Here is an 18,038-nt window from a genome sequence, read left to right as displayed (position 1 = left end):
GCTCTCTTGGGTTTGGGGTTCAGACATGTTTGAAATTCACTCATACAATCGCAAAAACAGAGACAAAGATGGTGTTTATTATGAGATATAAGACACAATTTATAGAGGAGAAAAACCGAAGGTTTAGGCTTCAGAGTCTGATAGAAGCTTTACAACAAAAGCTTAAGCTGGAAAAATTATCCTCTGATGCTCTCACAGATTAGTAGATACGCTTATCTATCTCGCCTGTGCAACTCATAGTCCACTTAATAAAACATAGTCATCTTAAAATACAATATTTTTGACATGCTAGCATGGTAAGATATATATTTGGATTAATGTTACTAGTATAACGGTTGGTTTTCTTTCATCTAATTTTACAAGTAATGTTAAGATAGAACCTGTTATGCATGCTTACATGAGAAAGATATATATGAAATTAGAATAATATTATATTGATATATTCAAGAATATTGTAGTTAAATTAAAACTTAAAAGTGTTTTCAGTGCAAACATATAGTATTCAAATTTTCCTCCCACAACTATCAAATTATAAAAAGTATAATATATATATATATATATATATATATATGGGTTGGGTTCAAGTTACACTTGGTATAACTCTAAATAATATTACATCACTCAATAACTTGTTATAGGATTTATATTTGAAAATCCTACTGTTGAATTACATGTTCTATATGTACTTAACATTCATACCAAGTTTTATGTCAATTGGATGTTAATTACCATTCGATTCATAAACTCATTTTTTATGCATTATTTTAAACTATAAAAAACTTGAATTTAAATAATTAATTGATGACATGGGTATTAATCTTTGAACACCTTGAAATTTTGCAAGCATGGAGAATATATAAAGATAATATAATCTAACAGTAGATTTATCAAAATTTACATTCAATTAAAAAATATTGAGTGGTGTAATATTACTTAGAATTACATCAGGTGTAACTTGAACGCAACTCTATATATATAAATTAGTGATAATTCCGAAACGGTATACTGATACTAACTGGTGCCGAAACATTTCGTTTTCTTGACCAAACAAAAATGACATCCACTACGGTATTGACTCCCATAGTCAATTATATCGCTGGTGTAATTTTTTATCAATGGCGAAGAAAAATGCAGTGAAAAACAACTTTATTCCACTATCAATGCCAAAGTAAGCCAAAGTCTAAGAGATTTTTTTTTTTTTTAACAAATGAGTAAGAATTTAAAACTTTTTTTCTTATAAAATTAAATATTTTAAGAGTAGTACTATTGACACAACACATTCACAAAATTTTCACCAAATATATAAATATTGAAAAGTCACATAAGCATTTTAATAATAAAAAAATCCATGTGAGACACAAAATTTCTGAAAAGATTAATTAAAAGAAAAAAAAATCCTCACTTTCTCTTATTTTCTTTGAATTCTTACACTTTCTTATTTTCCAAACACAATAGCTAACAACACCCAACACCCAGCAACACCACAATATGAAATCAAATCTCAATACCGAGTGTTTAGCCAAAAAAAAAAAAATCCCGACACTAAGCACTTTCTTAGTTTCCCTCACCTCTCCTTCTATCTCATTCTCTCTCAGACTCACACACACACAAATCTCAATCTATAATTTCCAATAACCATGGTTGAGTGTGGTGGAGCAGGAGGAGATCTGCAGTGGCTTTGGGCGAGGCTTTGGTAGAGGACGTCCAATGGGAGACAGCGGAGGAGGAGGACACCGCCATGGGCAACACGAGTTCTACCTTCACTTGCTTCCAACCAGTTGCAAATCTGCACCTTTGGTGCATTGACCCATCAAATCGATCCGATGCTCCGCATACACTACCTCCCAAAACTTCGCACTTATCTGGTTCCCACACTGGCCTCCCTGGATTTGAAGAATCTCACGCATTTTCACTTTCTTTTTTGTGAATTTTATTTCTTGGGAAAGTGACAGAAAGTTGGGAGGGAAAATTTGCAGTGTGAGAGATAGTTTGTCAGTGTTTGTGATTAGGAATTTAGGTGTTTATGGTGAAGGGTTCAGCCTTTAGTGGTTTTGATGTAGATGGTCAAATCTGTGGTAGTTTTGATGGCGAAAATGGGTAATTACCCATAAAACCCCAACTATTTAGTTAGTAGGGTCAGTTTGGAAACATTTTCGCAAACTAGCAACTCGAGCCTCAGAGGCTCGATTTTGGGCCCCTAAATCGAGCCTCTGAGGCTCGGTTTACGTCCTTTGACATGGCAAAAAAGACGTTGGAGTACACGTGGAAATCGAGTGTCTAAAACTCGATTTCCACGTGGACTACACATGGAAATCGACTGTCTAAGACTCGATTTCCAAAATGGAAATCGAGTCTCAGGCACTCGATTTCTAATAGGTGTTTTTTGAATTTAACGCTCTCCAATCTCACTCTCCCTCATCAGTCAAACCCCCTATCTGTCTCCGACCCACTCTCCCTCTCCTTCTCTCACTCACCCTCTCCTTCTCTCACTCTCTCAGCGTCACCGTCGCCGACGCCGACCCACTCACCCACTGACCCTCTCAGCCTCACCGGTCCTCTGAAACCCCTCTCTCAGTCTCCGACCCACTCTCACTCACCCTCTCCTTCTCTCACTCTCTCAGCGTCACCGTCGCCGACGCCGACGCCGGCCCCAACCCACTCACCCTCTCAGCCTCACCGCTCAGTCACCCTCTCACTCTCTCGCTCACCGACCCACTGTCGCACGTCCCTGTCCGCTGTAACTCAGTCTCCACCATCTGAAAGAAAAAGAAGAAAAAAAGGTGAGTCCCCTATGCATTTTGCAATGTAATCAGTTCGTTTTTTTTTTTGTTTTTTTTTTCTATTTTGGTTTCTGTACTGAATTTGTTATAGAGGTAAAATATTCTGGTTATATCCAGCACGCACAGAAATTTATTGGGTGGAGAATCAAAACACCATATTGAAGTATAAAAATGTCACCAAAGCTCAGTCATATATAAAGAAAACAACTCGAATGCCTACCATGGTTCTTTCTCAGTGTTTATTTATATGTTTCGGCTATGTATAAGTCATTGCCAAGTGATGAAATGTGATTAGAAAATTTGATTTTTTTTTTCCCCTGTAAGGAGATGGTTTTCTTACTGGTTTATTTTATTTTTGTTGGCCTCATTTAAACCAGATATCAAATTCTAGTATGTAGGGAAGTATATTTTGTGCTCAAGCAAATTCTCACACATGGATACACTTTCGAGAAAGGCCTACAGAAGGAACTCCTTCATTTCAGTGTGGCAGAAACGTGACCATTATAAGTTTATAACTTATGCAACCTTCTATCCTTAGTACGGATGGCTTGAAATTATAGTTGCTAATTATAAGGCGTTGGTGTTACAGGTTTAAAAGTTTGAATCTAGATGCAAGTAGACTTTTTGTCTTAGTGATGTGTTTCTTGTCAATGAAGATGGCGACAATTTGATAAGTACTTCCTATTTGTTGCAATCCGTAGTTGCCCATTGTGAAAAGGACACCATAAAGAGTGGATAGGAGAAGATAGGACAAGTCCAAAAATGACTTGATATAGGCACTTATATGTTAATTCTTCTATAGGTAACTCTGTCCTTTCTTCTTCTGCCATTTTTTTTTGCCTTTCATTTGCTGCATTTGTATCTTGTTCCATAGTCAATAATTATTGTTTTCCACCTATTAATGTCCTAGGAATATTTTTCTCTCTTTCTGTCTAGAGATTTCCACTTCTCACCACCCTCCTTTGCTACCTACAATTCATTGTAAGTCAAACAAGAAGATTAGAACAACCTGTCCAAAGTTTAATCACCTAACAAAAAATAAAAAATAAAGAGCAAGGGCAGTAATTAATAAATACTTGTACCTCTTTACCACCCTTCGAATCGGGATTTTCTTCTTTATAAGTCTTCCTAAAGTCATCCCTGACACAGAAATTGAAAACATTTCAGCACACACACACGCGGAAAGATAATCCAAACGTGCAAGAGAGGGACTGAGAGATAGTATACATGAAGAGAAAGAAGGCAGTTTGTGGGCGCTTGGGGGCATTTGGATCCTTAGACTTCTTGTCAGTTTTTGCTTTCTTTGCCTTCGGCGCTGTTGAACTTGATTTCTTCCTGCCAAACAAAAAAAAAAAAACAGTGTTATACCCAGAAAAGATTGCATTGACAGAGAAAGGGAAGAGAAGAAGAGTACCTGTCTGTAGTAGTAGTAGTAGGCTTCTTCTTGGGGGGGTCACTGGGCTTCTCCACAATCTTCTCCACAATTAGTGGCTTACCACTACAGTCTCTCCCATCTTTGGTATGGGGCCATTTCCTACTCGCAAGTCCTGCATTCTCATATATATATGCTGTTAGAACAGATAATTATGATGCTTGTGCACTTAAAAACATTTTTGGAGGCCTTATGTATTTTTCATCTGGCAACCTTATTCTGTCTCTGTGTAGTCCGGATAACGCATTTTAGTCTTGCCGTAGTCCTTTCCCCTAAGTGCTGGCACTGTAATCCCAAACATGGTGCTCATAGTTAGTATTTAGCACTAAAAAGCGTCCCATATATTAACATATTTGATTCTTAACAAATTAAGATTACCCAATGGTCCACAATCATATGACTGTGAGATACAAAGCAAAGCAAAGCAAAGCAATATGCTATAGTTAAATCCATTGAAATCAACCTAAGTTACCTACAGCATAAATAGTGTAAATATCGACTACCATATAAAGCAAGATACTTGAAATAGTTAAAACTTAATTTGTAATTTATGATTTTATACTCTATTGATAGACAAAAATTCAATTCAAACTATGTTTGAATTAGTGCATGTATGAACAGATTAGGCTCATTCTCTTGTTGTTTCTTTTACTTTAAAGCCAGTATACACACAAACATGTGAGGAGTATTTTGGTTTAATCATTCTCATGAAAAGGATTTAGTAGATATATGTTGGAAACTTTCATACCGAAAAAAAAAAATTAAATAAATAACTACCAAAATACCGGTTTAGTAAGCTAATTCCCGGTGAAGTCCTCCCTTCAAAGTTCTAAGAAATTTGCTATGATTCTGCAATTATGAACAAGCAACCATAGTCGTCATTTCATTATGGCTGCTCTAAGTCATACCTATATATTTAAGCATATTGTGTGTTCAATTTTGAAACTAACTGCTTATCATTCTTCTTCAGTATGGCTGCTGCAAATGCTGGACGCATTGACTATACACAGCCTGGACCCATTGACGACTCGGTGTTGACACAGCAGGCGACGCATCGGTCCGAAGCTATTTGGAATGGGCGGGTAAAACACTCAACTAAAACAGTAACTTGTGCACATGCATTTAATCCATACAATGTACACGTATTTGCATATACTATATTAATCCATGATTTTGTTATGTGCAGGATCCAGGGTCCATTACTTGCCGTAGTCGTAGTTCAGAGTTCTCCAAGCAACCTCCAATGGTGGACGACCGAGTGAGGAACATCATCACCACAGTTGGTTTGGAGGGACTCCTGTGGGTCCCAGGTAGAGAGATTGACAATGGCCTGATAACGGCCTTAGTGGAGCGATGGCGGCCCGAGACTCACACCTTTCACATGCCACATGGTGAGGTGACCATCACATTGCAGGATGTGGAGGTTCTTCTCGGGCTTCCTGTTGATGGTGACGCTATATCAGGGAGCACACAAAAAACTTGGGTGAATGTGTGCCGGGACTTCCTTGGTTTTCAACTTGTAACTCAAAATAACCATAAGCAACTTGATGGGCAGAGGATTCTCATCAACCGCCTTTTGGAGGAAGTTGCTAACCCATTGCCGCCTGATGCTGAAGAGGATCAGCTGCATAAGTACGCACGATGCTACATCCTACCGCTATTGGGGGACACAATATTCATGGACAAATCCGGCGATAGGGTGCATCTAATGTGGGTGCAGCAGTTGGAAAACCTTCACAATCCACGGAGGTACAGTTGGGGAAGTGCTTGCCTTGCATGGTTGTATCGAGAGCTATGCAGGGCAAGCGAGGACACCAGTCAGATTGGTGGGTGCTTGCTGTTGCTCCAGTACTGGGCATGGGCCAGGTTCCCCTATTTGTGCCCGACAGTTGAGCGAGGCCCGCCAGTGGGTGCTTACGGTCCTTCAGTACGTGGTCCACTATCCCTGAAGTAAGTCTCTACCTCATACTGCTATAACATACTGTCTTCACCAAAGCACGAGTCTTATATTATGTTTTGAGTTCTTTTTCTATTTGGTTCTAACTTCTTCTTGAGGAATTTTATTTGCTATTTGAAGTCGTAGTCTCTTTAGGTTTTTTATAAAGGTTTTATTGTAATCAGTAACACTCATAGAGAGAGTCTTTAGGTTATTTATAAAGAATGTAAAAGACACTACATATAATGAGTAAGAGGTGAATCAGCATAAATGCTTTAATTTTATTATATATGTATAATTATTATATGAATTATAGTATTATATAAATTTTCAAAATGTCTGCACATTATGATGCACAATACCAAAAAAAGAATATAATAATAATAATTGATTCCCAATATGATTCTATATTTGACAACTACAATGCATTACACACACACACACACAAACACAAATGCATCTATATGTGGAAATTTGTTTTACCATCTTTATATGCATATTTCCACTAGGATTGAGGCTGTCAACAATGCAGCCACAATCCCATCAATGATTTGTCTATTCAAGATGAAAGCCATTTCAAACAATATAAATCTAAATATTCCTTTTCAGTTTGGAACTTGGGGATTGTGCCTATAAGAAGCAAGAGAAGATATCGAAACAACGTAATGATTAAAAGAAGTAGAGAAAACTCAGTTGGAAGGCCAATCAAAAAGGAATATAATATGTTACTTATATAGTTGGATGTTTTCATGTAAAGAGAGTTAGCATTATGACTGAGAATATAAAGTTCAACAGAAACCCCTAGAACAAAGAAATATATAATTGAGAATATATGTGGCCCATCCTGATTCATTAGGACTGTATTTAAGAAAGATCAAAATAAAACACTAGTGTGAAAGCTATTTAAACATATGAGCTTTTCAGTCAAGTTGTGTGGAGAGGCTGAGGCGAGGCAGTTGCTATTGCTACTTCATCTTCTTTTTCTTCTTTCTTCTTTTTCTTCTTCTTCTTCTTTCTCTTCGTTCGCTAGTCCTTCTTCAATTCTATTTTGAATTTTCATTGCCTTGTTTTGTGTTTTCTTTCTTGTTTTGTGAACCTAGCATGTGACTAGTTGTTGGAAATGACAAAGAGACTTCAAAAAAAAAGTTTTAGGCTTTGTTTATGTGGGTCCACACGTAATATATAAGTAATAAAACTAGTACTGCAATATTTAACTTGAGCTTTTATATTTCTGTTTTTTAATAGTAATTTTTTTAGAATATTTTAATAGAAAAATTGTTTTAATAGTTTTTTTTTTTTTTTTTTTGAGAATCAATAGTATTATTATAATTATTGGGTAGAGTTTTAGACTTGAAATTGATATATTAGTTGAAATATGGACTTATAGTTTTAAGACTCAATAAATTATATGGATTTTGACTCATAATATATAAAGAAATATAAGCATATAAAATTATAAATAAATAAAAAGTATAAAAAAGCTAACTTTGAATTAATTACTATTGCAATTCACATGACCTCACCCTCCACCTTACTTTCAATTTCCTCTTATTTCTTCATCTTAAGTGATTACATTATTTCTTCAAATTTCAATTTCCTTTTATTTCCTTTTATTTAATATATGTGATTACATTATAGTTTTAACATTATCTCAGTACTTATTGATCCATTCTTCTTGATTGTAGGTGGTTGTGGGTCCCAAACAAGAAAAATAGGCCCGCCCACATCTTCAGGGACAGGTATCGCGAGCAACTAGCTTCCATGTTGCCAGACCAGGTATGAAAATGCCTTATTTTACGCTTTTACGAACGTCCATATAGGTTTCGTGAACTTTGAAATATAAACATTGTTCCCTAATGTGTTGTGTACTTCTTTTTTGGCTATTGTAGGTGGTGTGGCAGCCATATGAAGCTCATTTTGACGACCTCCCGCCCTGGTGTGTTGCAGGGAGGGCCGTATGGACGGCAACGGTGCCGCTTGTATGTTTCCACCTAGTAGAGAAACATACACCGGATCGTGTTGTTCGTCAATTCGGGATGATCCAAGAAATTCCCCGCGCTGTTAACACTGACAGAGTGCTTCATGGCATTGATTTGAGGGGGAAGATCGGTGTTAATTGGATGCAGAAGCATGCTGCGCATATCCTTGAGTGGGGTTATCGCTTTGATCGGCGTTGTGAAGCTGTGCTTGGTGATATGCCTCCAGAGCACGAGTACCATGACTGGTTCAAAAGGGTGACTCGGAGGTTCATCGATAGGCCTGGTGCTGTAGTGACTCTGCTGGTAACTTCTCAATCTCTTCTACATGTTACCGTATTTCTTACCATGAAACCACTGTTTAGAGAGCATGATGTTTGTTACTACATTTTTTGCTTACCACTTCATCTCCCTTTAATTTGCAATTATTAGTAGCAGAACCAACATTTATTTTATTATCAATTGGCATTGTTGATTTCGTATTGCAGGTCTAATATGTGTGGTTTTTCCATGTGCAGATTGAAGGATACGTCCGTTTATTGAGGCGTCATCCAGTGGGCACGGAGGACCACAACGACATTACTGAGGTGTTGACGGCAGTACAGGCGATGACACGTGTCCAACCTCCTATCCCTGAGGCCCCGATTGAGGAGGCAGCTATGCCTACCGGCCCAAGCACGAGCACAGCTCCGGCCGGATGTCAATCCCGTCCGCCTGTTGCTACCCCTCAGCTTCTCCCTACCCCCGATCCCTGTGCATCCACCCCACATGCATCCGCCAGCCCCACCATCCCTTCATCCATCCCACATCCATCCCCTACCGTCACCATCCCTTCACCCAACCCACATTCAGCTCCTACTGCCACCATCCCTTCACCTAGCCCACATCCAGCCCCTACGCCCACCATCCCTTCACCTACCCACCATCCGTCTCCTTGCCCCACCATCCCTCCACCCACCCCACTTCCTTGTTCTGGGTCTGACGTCCGTCCACCCACCCCACAGTCATTTCTTCAGCTATCACCGATTCCATCCTTTGACCTGGGTACCCCACCTGACATGCAGCAGGAGCCACCCTCCCATAGTTCGTTTAGTACCCCTTCTTCAGCCATTGACCCACCCCATGTTCAGGCTGAGCAGCCGGTTGGGTTACCTACAGCGGCTGAAGGTCGGCCTAAACGCATATCAAAGGCACCACCGTGTGGGACAGGGGGGCACAAACATGGACACAATGTTGGGCCCAAGGCATCTGACGAAGGACATGCAAGACCTCCTCCGCATTATACGAGACGGCGTAAGATTCAAAAAAGGTATCTGAAAGCTTAATGTGAAACAACACACTGTATTCCATTATTAATTCTCTTTTCACATTTCCATAAGATTATTTTTGTTTTCAATATGGTTTGAACCTACATTATTGGAACTAGGTGAATGCCTCAAATAAGGATATTTGTTGCAATTTTATTCCTTGCATCATTTGTTATTTTAATCTAGATATATTTTTATGATACCACAGTCTATTAATAGAACTTCTATTAATTTGACAGGTGATTGGTGTACCTGTTACACTGAATGGAGATCTGAAGAACCAGTTCGTGGAGACCAATGTTGGTTTTGATACAATATGTAAGGTATTAGTCATACTGGCCGGAGAGCATGCTGTGGTGCACGGATCCACGGCGGTGGCTGCTTCCCTTGACCTCTACACCTATGTATGTTTCTCTTTGATTGCAAAGGTTTTGATATAGTTAAAATACTTAACTGCATGTCAATGTAATTGTCATGTTTACAATATTTATTGATAGACGTGTTCGTAACTTGCCTTGTTTCCCTGTTCATTGCTACTTTTATTTGGACCATGTAGTTCTGCCAAAGGGTATCATTTGATTGTCTTTTTGATTTGATTGTCTTTTTGTAGAATTGGCCCTTATATACAATAATATCATCATACTCAAAACTGTTATCATCTACAAAGGCTAAACTCCTAGCTCCAGATTTTGCAAAGCCTAATCTTCCGGCAACAAAAATAACAAAAACAGCAGAGTCATTTACATTAGTCTAAGGCGAATTGGGAAACATAACTACATTATTGGCAGACCTACATTCAATCTGAGTTTATGATTTGTGACATTAAAAAATCTTATCAGATTAATATGGAATTGATAGTTAGGCTGTCCTAACCTGTCAGCTTTATCCAGCAATGTTTCTTGAGAACACCTGGTGAATGTTATCAATCTGTCTAAACAGAGGTAATTCAAACAACAAATACATAATGGATAGAAAAATTATAATGATCCCCAAAAGCCACCATAGAGCTACAGGGTTTCATGCTGGATTTTTCAGAAAAATTATAATGATCCCCAAAAGCCACCAAAAAAAGTAAATATTAGACAGTGTGGTCATATTGGATATGACCAACAGGTCCTACCAAACCCTCTTAAATCAGCAAATTGTGACAGTAACATATTAGTCTCTGAAGTCATATTGAAATGACTAACAGGTTGCAGGGTTATTGTCACACATAATTCAATTGATGCCTTATCTTACAGCTCTAACCGAACTCTCTTAAACCAGCAAATTGTGTCTACTAAAAATTTCAGCACTGTTTAGACCATACAGTTTTGTAGTCTAGGCCTTGATCCTCCTCCGGAGAGTAATCATCAAAACTTATATCAAAAAACTTAACTGTACCATAGTGAATGAACCAATATGTTACGTATACGCTGAAAAGAAATGCATCATTTCAAAATTAATGCTTATTAAGGAAAAGTGTTAAAATAATAATTATATGATCAACTTCTTCATTTTATAATAGCTTGAACTTTTAGAATACGCATAGTTTAACTTCATTTTTTAATAATAATTCAATTTCTTACCTAGAAAATTCTGCTCCTTTAATTTTTTTTAAACAGATTCTGTTTCAATACTGAATGAAAAAATCCACCACTATCAGTAAAGCATGCCAACCAAAAAGTGTAAAGTTTTATCATCTAGGAGAAACTGGTGATATTATGAAACTAATCTTGCTTGATATTTTATTGTTTCTGCACATGTTCACAAACACTTTTACCCTAGCTCTTAAACTTCCATTTGAAGTTTTATCCTGAGAATCAATATAGGCAGCATTAAAACTTCTAATATAAGAGTAGTGAACACCTAGAACATAACAGTCTATGCAAAGTGCTTCATTGACTTGATATGGGTAATTAGCAAGAGGGAGGGAAAAAGAGAGCTATAAATTTAAGTCTTCTACAATATAGCAGTTTTCCTCATAAAACACACATAACTCTAAATTTTGTTTCCAATATATTAAATTATAAGTTATAACACTATTTTCTCAGACTAAATAAAGCAGTACAAATTCTGTTTGGTTCAAAGTTTTGGTCAAAATTAAATATTATATTATAATCTCATAGATTAGCAAAACAAATTGATTAGGACCCTTTTTAAATATTATAATCTCATATATATTATAATCTCATAAATATTATAGACTCTTTTTAAATGCAGTAATTTAGTAGGTCAGCCTAATTTTCATATGGTTTTGTTTACAAAATTTTATCATCTTGGTAATTCACTTATGTGTATGAACACTTCAAAATATCACCTCTAAAATATCACCAGAGAATTTGTCCATGACTGTATCTAGATTTTGTGACCTTGTTAAGGTCACCCTATTTTCTTGCTTATTATCTTTAAAGGGTCCAATGTAAAGTCTGTTTCCTACGTGCCATGTTTTCAGGTTCTTAAACAGTGGCAATGGACACACTTCTACCTGTTTTCATTTCTTAAGCCCTTAGCTTGTAAATAATTAAAATTGAACATTATTAAGAATGATATTCTTCACATTCCCATTACCAGAACTGCAAAAGGTAGCAATTTTTCTGTCATGTTTGTTGAGGATCTCTTATCTTAATCAATAATGTTTTTGTTTTTCTTCAATTGCAGATATGTCAATGATGCAAGGCCTTTCTGGCAATATATAGTCAGTTACTCCACTGGCTGTTCAGATTCCCAGTACTTTGAAGAACTTTACAACTACTATAGCACTAACAAGGTTGGGTCATTTCTAAATTAGCTTTTATAAATTGCATGCTTTGAGTTTTAAACTTATGTAGTTATAATTCTTTCTCCAATTTTTCTTTCCATAGGCTTGGCACCTCTGTGATCCTGATGCTGAGAATGTATTTAAAGCTCTTAGGAAAGCAGGCGTGAAGTTGGGTGTTGTGTCAAATTTTGACACTCGGTTAAGACCTTTAATGCGATCTCTAAACTGTGACCATTGGTTTGATGCTGTGGCAGTTTCAGCTGAAGTATGTCCATTGATTTCTTCATTATATATAGTTTTTTTTTTTTTTTTATTACCCCCTTTCATACACACAATGGGATGGCTAGCGGCATGTGTATGAGGTTTATCTTTCTGATATGTATACACATGCATATGTACACTGATCCATATTACATTCAATGAAGTCATTTAAACTTCAAGAAATAATGTCATACATATATCATAATTGTATTAGCAATCTAATGGTGAACTTTTCTTATGAACAATTTGTTTTCCTCTACTATCTATGGTCTTGACTATGATTCTCTCTCCCTTAAACAGGTTGAAGCAGAGAAGCCAAATCCAACAATATTTCTAAAAGCTTGTGATTTATTGGGAGTAAAGCCCGAGGATGCTGTACATGTAGGGGATGACCGTAGGAATGATATATGGGGTGCTACAGATGCAGGCTGTGATGCTTGGCTTTGGGGAAGTGAAGTTCACTCTTTTAAGGAGGTAGGTTGTCATTTGCATCTCTTATTTTCCTGGGAATTACTTGGATGAGTGTTTTTTCCATGTAATTTTTTAAGTTTCGGTATATTTCAGGAAGAGAACATAGTGGTTATATCTCTGGTTCATATTCTTCTAGCTACTTCTTTTAATGATTCTTGCAACTGTCTTTTGAAGTAAAGAGCTGTGTGTCAGTGTGTGTGTGTGTGTGAGGATGTTAATTTACTTATCAAAAAAAAGATCTTAATAACCTCAGCATTAGTAAATAACGCTGAATAAAGTTACAGCAAAGTACCATATACACTCCCTCTCACTTACATTTCAAAGATGATTTGACTTAAATCCAATTACTGTAGCCAAATCCAAATCTAACTCAAATACATAAATATATGGTTATGGCGTATTTAAAAACGAATAAGAAAAAAAAAAAACACTTATGTAAGAATAATGGCAGCAAACACTAGTGTTTTGTCTTGAGAACATAGTTGATTGTTTATATGACTTTATTAAGAACAAGGTTTCTTAAGTAGAATTCTTTTTTTTCCCTGCAATCAGTATATATGATTAGTCTCAGCACAGGGGAGAGTAGACTGCTTGGTGTACTTCAATTAAGAATGCCACTAGATGGTTGTTATAATGCAATTTTTCCTTCTTCTTGCCATCTGTATATATAATTCATTCATGTTTGGAGTCTTCTGTTATTGAAAAAACAATATTCATAATTTTTCGTTTGCCTTTAGAATATTCCATGAAAACTCTTCCCAAGAAAGTTCGAAGCCTGTGGTTTTTGAAGAATGCTAATCAATTAGTAGCATGGTTTCACCTGATCTGGTTCAAAGAATAATATGTTTGTGTTTGGATGAGCGATTTTGTTTATTGTGTTAAAGTACAGCTGTAACTTTAAAATTTGATGACTAAGTTTCAAGATGAAAAGAAGCCCATCCAAATTAGATGCTTAAGAATCCAATGTTAAACTCCTGTACCATGGTCAATCAAGGAAATGTCCAATCTAATGCTCTATGTTCTTCAGGACCTAGCATATTGAACAGAGACAAAGGCATGCAAGTTCATCCTGAAGTGCAAAAAGCCATTGAAAAGGCAAACGTAAAGTTTCTTCCAGCTGAGGAAGCCATCAATTTCATACCTGGCACCAAAACAAGGCAGGACTATTGCTGTAGCTCAGAATGTCACTTCTAAGTGTCATCCGCTGACAAAAAATACATGTTTTGGTTCTACTGCTAAACGTGTAAAAACTATTGGACTGGAAGATAGACCTGGAAAACCAGTTGCTTCTGCTGTAAATGCTAAACCAAATTCATGTAATTTCAAATCCCCCTTCTGTAGATAGAAAACCAAATACTAGTGGTGTTATTATGATAACAAATGATAATATGAGCCTTTTTGTCTACGTAAATGCTTTGCATTATTTATTTGAATGGGTATGAACTAATTTTTTACTAGGTTTCTACCATTTGTTTGTAGTTAGTTATATTGGGTTTCACTTTGTATGATTTTTGACTTTATTCATTGTATTACAGTTGTCATGAAGCGTCATACGCTGCTTGAGTCACTACGCTGCTTGATGAAAAGGCTGATGAGGTCCTAAAGTGGGATATTTTGGATTGTTGGACGCCAGAAAATCACTACGGATGGACTGAATCTGAGTGTTAAACATGTTGGGTTTAGACCATCGGTAATGATTTTCTGGAGTCCAACAATCCAGAATATCTCACTTTTGAACCTCATCAGCCTTTTCATCAGTTTCCTTGGATCCTACCAATCATGGTGTACCTGATGCTTATCCCATTACTTTCCTTAAAGTATTTTCGAAGTTCATGATTATTTATGAAGCATCTGATGTGATGGAAGTATCTAAAGAAATTCCATATCATTGCCTGGTAAGAAACATTTAGAAGTATTGACGCAAAGTAGTTGTTAACTAATCATGGAAATCTGACTGAAGTGGGTGCTATGCTGATTTGCTAGTACTGCAATGATTGCTGTGATGATTATTTGGGATGGGGGTATTTTGCCTATCAGGGTGGTGTGGTTTTTTCTTTTTTGGTGTGTGTGTTATCTTTGAAAGGGAGAAAGGTATCGACACGTCAATATTATTATATGTGAAAATTTGTTCTGCATTGCTAGGCATTGAATCGAAAGACAACCTGTTGAATTTGCTAGTACTACAACGATTGTTGTGATGATTATTTGGGATGGGGGTGTTTTGCCTACCATTTGCCTTTACTAACAGCAGTTAACATTGCTTCCCTTAACAGGGTATTGATGGAGCTCGGGTGGAGAAAATTCTTGACTTCGCCTCTATTACCCTCAACAAAAAGTCAGTTCCGGGTGAGTCCTTTCTTTGGCAGGTTTATCCCATTTTAATTGATTTCATCTGTTTTTTTGTTTGTTTCTCCCTTTCTTCTCAAAACTTACACACAATAATATTCCCTTGTAAAGGTGACAAGAGTGCCTTAGTGCCTGCAGGTATCCGCATTGGATCACCTGCTATGACAACTAGAGGATTCACAGAGAAAGAATTTGTACCAACTGCAGACTTTATTCATGAGGGCGTACAGATAACCCTTGAAGCTAAGCGGCTAGTCTCAGGATCCAAGCTTCAAGATTTTTTGAAGTTTGTAGCAGCCGCTGATTTTCCTTTACTGGATAACATGTTGAACATGTTGAACTTGTTCTCGATTAATAACATTTTTCTTTTTGGTAGAATGCATGATTGAATTTGTTAGAACATATTACAAATTTTGTAACCATCCAAATAACTAGATAAAAGAAAAAGGTATAAAAATAGATGAACAAGTTATTTAGTTCATTACAAAATTTGTAATCTAGCAGCTAAAGCTCTTACATTGTCCTTCGTGTCTACCCTCACTTTTTTTTTTTTTTTTTTTGGGTTTGACAGAAGTTGAGGCTCAACAAAGTAGCAAAAATCAAAATATAAATTGATTTCTTTTTGTCATAAAATAGGAATAGATCAAGAAATTAAAGTAAAAAATAACATGCTTCAAAACGCAAAAAAATTCAAAGTTTTGTACTACCATAACAAAGAATACCATTAGTTGCATTGATATCTAAGTAACAAAAACATTGAAAGTCACCCGAGAGTGAATTTCAAATTGCTTAAGAGCATTAGCATTGAAAAATGCTAATGTCATATCTAAAGGAAATTTAGCATTTGCAACCTTAAAATCATCTATTTCTATCAATTTAATCACTTAACTTTCAAAATCTAGCCAATGTCATCATTAGGTGTGAATTTTTTTAGTAAATTTAATAAAATGGCGACCCTCCACAAAAAAAGAAAATTAATAATACTAAAATGGCCAAACTACAATTTTTTGGTTTTTATAAATTTGTCGCAGTTTTACTTTTAGTTAGGTCTTGTTAACAGATGCCCTTAGATTATTTGTTACCAAATCATTTTGAATGCCTCAAAAGTATCTCCCATTTTTTTTATCAAATGCTTTTAAAAATAGTTCCTAAACCTTAGCTATTTAGAGCATCGTTATCTACACACACACATATTATAGTATCAATTTTGTCCCTCGACTTTCAAATCAATTTCCCCAACTATTAGTTGTATCAATTTTGTTCATACACTTTTAAAACCAATTTCTAAGAATAAAATTAACTTCATTTAAATGTTGAAAGTCGAAATTAGCACATTTATATTAACATTGACGCCATTTTAGCAAGGGAATAGACTATTACATGCACAAGGAGTGCGTTAGGAGTGCCTTTTTGTTAATAAGAGATGGTTTGAAAACAGTTTGAATACATTTTTATCTAAACAATCTCATCTTGTTTCCCAGGTTCATCTTGAACGGAAATATGTTGTTGACATTGATAAAAATATCGATATCACCAAGATAACTCCATCAACAAGAGTTGCTCTCCGTAATGACAGTTATGTGCTTCATTTAATCTTGCAAAGCAAAGTTGATCCATTGGTTCATGGCATTGAAAGTTGAAAAGGTTCCAGATTCCACATATGACATGATTGGCGGTCTTGACCAGCAAATTAAAGAGATAAAGGAGGTTTGCCTCGTGTACCCTTTTACTTTCTGCATTTAAACTGGTACTGGCAGTGGTGACAGTGAAGTGCAGCGGACTATGCTGGAGCTTCTCAACCAGCTAGATGGATTTGAAGCATCAAATAAAATAAATGTATCGTGTGTGTTTTCATTATGCAGCTTGGGTTGTTTAGTTTTTGGTACTTTTCTTTATTGTGACCTCAACTATTTAAACAGATTCATCTCTTATTGTAAGTATTTGGCAAGCATGTCAAAATAGGCTTTCATTCTTGTAAAGATTGCCAGTATTTTATTCAATTTAAACAATCTCAACTCTTTTGGATGGATTTGGATAGAATGATAAGTATAGTCTTGTTAATTCCATAACGAGATGTTGATTTTCTTTTCTTTTTCTTTTTTTTCTTTTTTTTTTGGATTTACAAGGTTGGGTTAGTTAGATGTTGGCAGTTGAAAACTAAAAAACCAGATTGTATAATTTTATTTTGTTCATTTCAGTTATATTTTTGGATTTACAAGGTAATTTTACTCTTCGATGTTGGTGGTTTAGTAAAAAATTACCTGAAATTAGTTCTCAATGGTAATAAAAAAAAATTGAAAAAAAAATCCTAGTAGAACTCTAGTTTAATGGGTTACCATAAATGGGAATCGAGTCTTAGAGGCTCGATTTCCATAAATAGAAATCGAGTCTCTAAGACTCGATTTCTATTTATAGAAACCGAGTATAAGATACTCGAGTTCCACTGGGAATTTTTTTTTTTTTTCTTTTTTGGCCGCAGGTCACCAGAATTATTTATCACATTAATTACGTTTTTTAGTTCTCAAATTGGGGTAAAAAAAAAAAGGGGAAAAAAAAATCCCAGTAGAACTTGAGTATTTTATACTCGGTTTCCATAAATGGAAATCGAGTCTCTAAGACTCGATTTCCATTTATGGAAACCGAGTATAGATACTCGAGTTCCACTGGGAATTTTTTTCCCCTTTTTCCACCAGAATGGAAAAAAAGGGGAAAAAAAATCCCAGTAGAACTCGAGTATTTTATACTCGGTTTCCATTTATGGAAACCGAGTCTCTAAGACTCGATTTCCA

The 18,038-nt window shown here is 36.1% G+C and overlaps 4 protein-coding genes across 4 annotated transcripts in view; 2 read left to right on the top strand and 2 right to left on the bottom strand.

Annotated features, from left to right (window-relative positions):
- LOC115985633 (E3 ubiquitin-protein ligase MPSR1-like) overlaps window positions 1–27 on the bottom strand; it is a 612-nt gene extending 585 nt beyond the window's left edge. Inside the window, exon 1 of the mRNA XM_031108557.1 lies at window positions 1–27. This exon is cut by the window's left edge and continues 585 nt beyond it. Coding sequence (XP_030964417.1) covers window positions 1–27 — 27 coding nt within the window.
- A 3,644-nt stretch (window positions 28–3,671) lies between these two features.
- On the bottom strand, window positions 3,672–4,522 carry LOC115985632 (high mobility group B protein 3-like). Its single transcript, XM_031108556.1, has 5 exons — window positions 4,456–4,522; window positions 4,195–4,348; window positions 4,008–4,115; window positions 3,863–3,920; window positions 3,672–3,749 (listed from the first exon to the last, which is right to left on the bottom strand). The coding sequence occupies exons 1-5, from the start codon at window positions 4,520–4,522 to the stop codon at window positions 3,687–3,689; spliced, it is 450 nt and encodes a 149-aa protein (XP_030964416.1). The 3' UTR covers window positions 3,672–3,686.
- Window positions 4,523–5,183: 661 nt separating this feature from the next.
- Window positions 5,184–9,259, top strand: LOC115985631 (serine/threonine-protein phosphatase 7 long form homolog). Its single transcript, XM_031108555.1, has 6 exons — window positions 5,184–5,294; window positions 5,399–6,162; window positions 7,834–7,924; window positions 8,038–8,430; window positions 8,643–9,168; window positions 9,255–9,259. Exons 1-6 carry the CDS (start codon window positions 5,184–5,186, stop codon window positions 9,257–9,259), a joined length of 1,890 nt encoding a protein of 629 aa, XP_030964415.1.
- Window positions 9,260–12,030: 2,771 nt separating this feature from the next.
- On the top strand, window positions 12,031–14,528 carry LOC115984195 (N-acylneuraminate-9-phosphatase-like). Its single transcript, XM_031107139.1, has 5 exons — window positions 12,031–12,180; window positions 12,275–12,436; window positions 12,733–12,906; window positions 13,931–14,219; window positions 14,439–14,528. The coding sequence occupies exons 1-4, from the start codon at window positions 12,046–12,048 to the stop codon at window positions 13,943–13,945; spliced, it is 486 nt and encodes a 161-aa protein (XP_030962999.1). The 5' UTR covers window positions 12,031–12,045; the 3' UTR covers window positions 13,946–14,219; window positions 14,439–14,528.
- Window positions 14,529–18,038: the final 3,510 nt, after the last annotated feature.

Source organism: Quercus lobata, chromosome 4, assembly GCF_001633185.2.
Source record: "Quercus lobata isolate SW786 chromosome 4, ValleyOak3.0 Primary Assembly, whole genome shotgun sequence".
Lineage (NCBI taxonomy): Eukaryota > Viridiplantae > Streptophyta > Magnoliopsida > Fagales > Fagaceae > Quercus > Quercus lobata.
Note: the sequence above shows the minus strand (reverse complement) of the source record. Positions and strands in the feature narration are given on the sequence as shown.